This window comes from Mixophyes fleayi, unplaced genomic scaffold (assembly GCF_038048845.1).
Source record: "Mixophyes fleayi isolate aMixFle1 unplaced genomic scaffold, aMixFle1.hap1 Scaffold_3884, whole genome shotgun sequence".
Lineage (NCBI taxonomy): Eukaryota > Metazoa > Chordata > Amphibia > Anura > Limnodynastidae > Mixophyes > Mixophyes fleayi.
In genome coordinates, this window is record NW_027447867.1 from 1 (window position 1) to 5,551 (window position 5,551).

A 5,551-nucleotide genomic window follows, 5' to 3' on the forward strand; every position below is an offset into this window, starting at 1 on the left:
GTGCTCTCCCTCTGTGCACTCTACACACATGGCCGTCTCACAGGGACCACAATAATATTCCATGGTCTGTTGGGAGATATGGGGATACAGAGTTATGGGGTGGCTACTAGTCTAGATTACAGGTGTGGCAGGGTTTTACTAACCTTTCCCTGGTGGTTAGGGCAGGATAAAGGCGTGGCAGGTGTATGGCCTTCACTCGGGAGGACGTTCTGTTCTTGTCGCCCACTCTCAGGGCTCCTCTGTAGAACCTCCATCAGGTTTGTGATGAAGAAGTTATTCTGGAGAGCAGAGACCCCTCGCTCCGGAAGGATGGAGGTCTGACGGCAGACGGGGCAGGAAAGTGTCAGGCTTTGAGGGGGGATATAGCTCTGCAGACACCTGTAGACAGAAGTATATGAAGACCATGACACGTGGTACAGAAAGCAGAAAATAGCCAGCGAAAATCTTATTCATCCACACCCCCCAACCTCATCTTCAGCTGGAAAGCTGAGCGTGTTAGCCCACAGTAGGCCAACCAAGTTGAATGTCCGCCCTTGTTCCTGTGGTTTAACCAAAAGGGTGGAGGTCATCAATGCGTTCACTAAGGGTCGGGACATTTTTATCGTGAGCTAGACATATGTCCTCTGAGCTCTTCACAAGCTTCAGAACTTTTGACATATAAAAGTCTCTCATCCCTACCATCTATTTTAAACGCAGCTGCTTGGCTGATATTCCTCACAAAACGTTTTTCAACTGCTGGTCCGCCAGTCCCTACATTGGCTCCCTATATTTTACCGAAATTAATTATAAAATACTTACTACTAACATACAAGGCCATCAACACAACTGCACCAACATACCCCTTGCTTGTCTCAAAATATCTCCCAACCAGACCCCTCATCTCTGCACCTCTCATCCACACTCATCACCTTGTGACTTTTTTCTGTGTGGAATTCCTTCCCTCGTACAACAATAATTTCCTTTAGCCTCCCTGAAATCTCACCTCGTCTGACAGCTTATCAAATTCCTGAACCAACCTCTTACGACTATTCTACCCAAATACACCCTGCCCCTATACACAGTTCTCACAAACTGTAGATGTATTCTCTTTCTTTAACCAAAGAACCCTCTGACCCCCTGACCAACATTACTGTATCACATATCCCCAACTAAGGACTTCTAGCCGATAGCTAGCCAACACTAAACTAACTTCCAACACCAGATTTATGTCACGAAGTAACAGCATTGCATCGTCAGGTCTGACCAAAACCTTAAAGAACACTTAAGGTGCGAATTAGAAAGTAACAGGAATACAGAGAGAAGCCGGAGGTAATGTTTAGGTATCATTGTACTCGTACATCGCTCACCTCTCGCAGAAAGTGTGCAGACATGGGAGGACTTTGGGAACGTGGTACCGTTCCAAGCAGATGCTGCAGACGAGGAACTGCTTGTCAATCTGACGCACCACCGGGCTCGCCATGACCATACCAAGGAGTCACCAAATTAATACCTTAAAGGAAAAAAACATACAACAGAAAGCTGAAAGAGCTGCAAAGGAATAAAGCTAATAGCTGAGGGGTGAGGACTATACAAGACAGGAAAATAGACTATGCCAGGAGGGAGGGAGAGACAGAAAGACACACTGTAGGTTGGGCGAGAGGGACAGAGAGATACCACTTGGAATAGACAGAGAGAGGCCGCCAGGGGACAGGGGGAGGGAGGGAGAGCGGGAGGAAGGGGTCAGAGGGAGGGACTGAGGGACAGACAGACACCCTGTAGGTTGGGCAAGAGGGATGGAGAGATACCACTTGAGATAGACAGAGGGAGAGAGGCCAGACAGAGGAAAGGGTGACCTGGGTCCAGAGGGGTCAGAAAGAAAGAGGGGATGCTTGGAAGTTACAGACAGAGAGGGGAAGGAAAGGCAGAAGGACAGGTAGAGGGAGGGGACGGACTGATGCAGTGAGGGGAGGCAGGCAGGGGACACACTGATGCGGGGAGGGGAGGCCGGCAGGGGACACACTGATGCGGGGAGGGGAGGCCGGCAGGGGACACACTGATGCGGGGAGGGGAGGCCGGCAGGGGACACACTGATGCGGGGAGGGGAGGCCGGCAGGGGACACACTGATGCGGGGAGGGGAGGCCGGCAGGGGACACACTGATGCGGGGAGGGTAGGCCGGCAGGGGACACACTGATGCGGGGAGGGGAGGCCGGCAGGGGACACACTGATGCGGGGAGGGGAGGCCGGCAGGGGACACACTGATGCGGGGAGGGGAGGCCGGCAGGGGACACACTGATGCGGGGAGGGGAGGCCGGCAGGGGACACACTGATGCGGGGAGGGGAGGCCGGCAGGGGACACACTGATGCGGGGAGGGGAGGCCGGCAGGGGATAGACTGATGAATGGAGGGGAGGCCGGCAGAGGATAGACTGATACAGGGAGGGGAGGCCGGCAGGGGACACACTGATGCAGGGAGGGGAGGCCGGCAGGGAACACATTGATGCGGAGAGGCCGGCAGGGGACACACTGATGCGGGGAGGGGAGGCCGGCAGGGGATAGACTGATGCGGGGAGGGGAGGCCGGCAGGGGATAGACTGATGCGGGGAGGGGAGGCCGGCAGGGGATAGACTGATACGGGGAGGGGAGGCCGGGAGGGGACACACTGATGCGGGGAGGGGAGGTCGGGAGGGGACACACTGATGCGGGGAGGGGAGGCCGGCAGGGGATAGACTGATGAATGGAGGGGAGGCCGGCAGGGGATAGACTGATACAGGGAGGGGAGGCCGGCAGGGGACACACTGACGCAGGGAGGGGAGGCCGGCAGGGGACACACTGACGCAGGGAGGGGAGGCCGGCAGGGAACACACTGATGCGGAGAGGCCGGCAGGGGACACACTGATGCGGGGAGGCCGGCAGGGGACACACTGATGCGGGGAGGCCGGCAGGGGACACACTGATGCGGGGAGGCCGGCAGGGGATAGACTGATGCAGGGAGGGGAGGCCGGCAGGGGACACACTGATGCGGGGAGGGGAGGCCGGCAGGGGATAGACTGATGCAGGGAGGGGAGGCCGGCAGGGGACACACTGATGCGGGGAGGGGAGGCCGGCAGGGGACACACTGATGCGGGGAGGGGAGGCCGGCAGGGGACACACTGATGCGGGGAGGGGAGGCCGGCAGGGGACACACTGATGCGGGGAGGGGAGGCCGGCAGGGGACACACTGATGCGGGGAGGGGAGGCCGGCAGGGGACACACTGATGCAGGGAGGGGAGGCCGGCAGGGAACACACTGATGCGGAGAGGCCGGCAGGGGACACACTGATGTGGGGAGGGGAGGCCGGCAGGGGATAGACTGATGAATGGAGGGGAGGCCGGCAGGGGATAGACTGATACAGGGAGTGGAGGCCGGCAGGGGACACACTGATGCGGGGAGGGGAGGTCGGGAGGGGACACACTGATGCGGGGAGGCCGGCAGGGGATAGACTGATGCAGGGAGGGGAGGGGAGGCCGGCAGGGGATAGACTGATGCAGGGAGGGGAGGGGAGGCCGGCAGGGGATAGACTGATGCAGGGAGGGGAGGCCGGCAGGGGACACACTGATGCAGGGAGGGGAGGCCGGCAGGGGATAGACTGATGCGGGGAGGGGAGGCCGGCAGGGGATAGACTGATGAAGGGAGGGGAGGTCGGGAGGGGACACACTGATGCGGGGAGGGGAGGCCGGCAGGGGACACACTGATGCGGGGAGGGGAGGCCGGCAGGGGACACACTGATGCGGGGAGGGGAGGCCGGCAGGGGACACACTGATGCGGGGAGGGGAGGCCGGCAGGGGACACACTGATGCGGAGAGGCCGGCAGGGGACACACTGATGCGGGGAGGGGAGGCCGGCAGGGGATAGACTGATGAATGGAGGGGAGGCCGGCAGGGGATAGACTGATACAGGGAGTGGAGGCCGGCAGGGGACACACTGATGCGGGGAGGGGAGGTCGGGAGGGGACACACTGATGCGGGGAGGGGAGGCCGGCAGGGGACACACTGATGCGGGGAGGGGAGGCCGGCAGGGGACACACTGATGCGGGGAGGGGAGGCCGGCAGGGGACACACTGATGCGGGGAGGGGAGGCCGGCAGGGGACACACTGATACGGGGAGGGGAGGCCGGCAGGGGACACACTGATGAATGGAGGGGAGGCCGGCAGGGGATAGACTGATGCAGGGAGGGGAGGCCGGCAGGGGACACACTGATGCGGGGAGGGGAGGCCGGCAGGGGACACACTGATGCGGGGAGGGGAGGCCGGCAGGGGACACACTGATGCGGGGAGGGGAGGCCGGCAGGGGACACACTGATGCGGGGAGGGGAGGCCGGCAGGGGACACACTGATGCGGGGAGGGGAGGCCGGCAGGGGACACACTGATACGGGGAGGGGAGGCCGGCAGGGGACACACTGATACAGGGAGGGGAGGCCGGCAGGGGACACACTGATGCGGGGAGGGGAGGCCGGCAGGGGACACACTGATACAGGGAGGGGAGGCCGGCAGGGGACACACTGATGCGGGGAGGGGAGGCCGGCAGGGGACACACTGATGCGGGGAGGGGAGGCCGGCAGGGGATAGACTGATGCAGGGAGGGGAGGCCGGCAGGGGACACACTGATGCGGGGAGGGGAGGCCGGCAGGGGACACACTGATGCGGGGAGGGGAGGCCGGCAGGGGACACACTGATGCGGGGAGGGGAGGCCGGCAGGGGACACACTGATGCAGGGAGGGGAGGCCGGCAGGGGACACACTGATGCGGGGAGGGGAGGCCGGCAGGGGACACACTGATGCGGGGAGGGGAGGCCGGCAGGGGACACACTGATGCAGGGAGGGGAGGCCGGCAGGGGACACACTGATGCGGGGAGGGGAGGCCGGCAGGGGACACACTGATGCAGGGAGGGGAGGCCGGCAGGGGACACACTGATGCGGGGAGGGGAGGCCGGCAGGGGACACACTGATACAGGGAGGGGAGGCCGGCAGGGGACACACTGATGCGGGGAGGGGAGGCCGGCAGGGGACACACTGATGCGGGGAGGGGAGGCCGGCAGGGGATAGACTGATGCAGGGAGGGGAGGCCGGCAGGGGACACACTGATGCGGGGAGGGGAGGCCGGCAGGGGACAGACTGATGAGGGAAGGTCGGGAGGGGACACACTGATGGAGGATGATGCCGGGACAGAGCAGACAGGGGGAGTGAGGTGCGGGTCGCGCCGGGCGGGGGCCACTCACTGTCAGGCTGTCTGTATCTGTCTCCCGGAGGCCGCAGCTTCCTTCTCTCCGGCTGCCATTGTACAGGGAACAGCTGAGTGTGGGGACGTCACCGGACCCCGCCCCATCTGTGACGTCATAGTAACGAATACAGTATATAAGGTGTGTGTGTGTGGTACAGTATATAACATAGTGAGGGTGTCAGTGTGTGGTACAGTATATAACATAGTCAGGGTGTGTGTGTGTGGTACGGTACGTGACACAGTGAGGGTGTGTGCGTGGTACGGTATATAACACAGTCAGGGTGTGTGTGTGGTACGGTATGTGACACAGTCAGG

At 61.8% G+C, this 5,551-nt stretch overlaps 1 protein-coding gene across 1 annotated transcript; it reads right to left on the reverse strand.

Moving 5' to 3' along the window:
* Nucleotides 1-6: 6 nt before the first annotated feature.
* Nucleotides 7-5,330, reverse strand: LOC142133678 (tripartite motif-containing protein 2-like; the record flags this gene model as incomplete). The annotated part of the gene is made up of 4 exons (XM_075194470.1): nt 5,235-5,330; nt 1,347-1,489; nt 144-378; nt 7-66 (listed from the first exon to the last, which is right to left on the reverse strand). Coding segments are annotated over exons 2-4 (414 nt in total), but the record flags the coding sequence as incomplete, so codon positions are not given.
* Between the last annotated feature and the right edge of the window lie 221 nt (nt 5,331-5,551).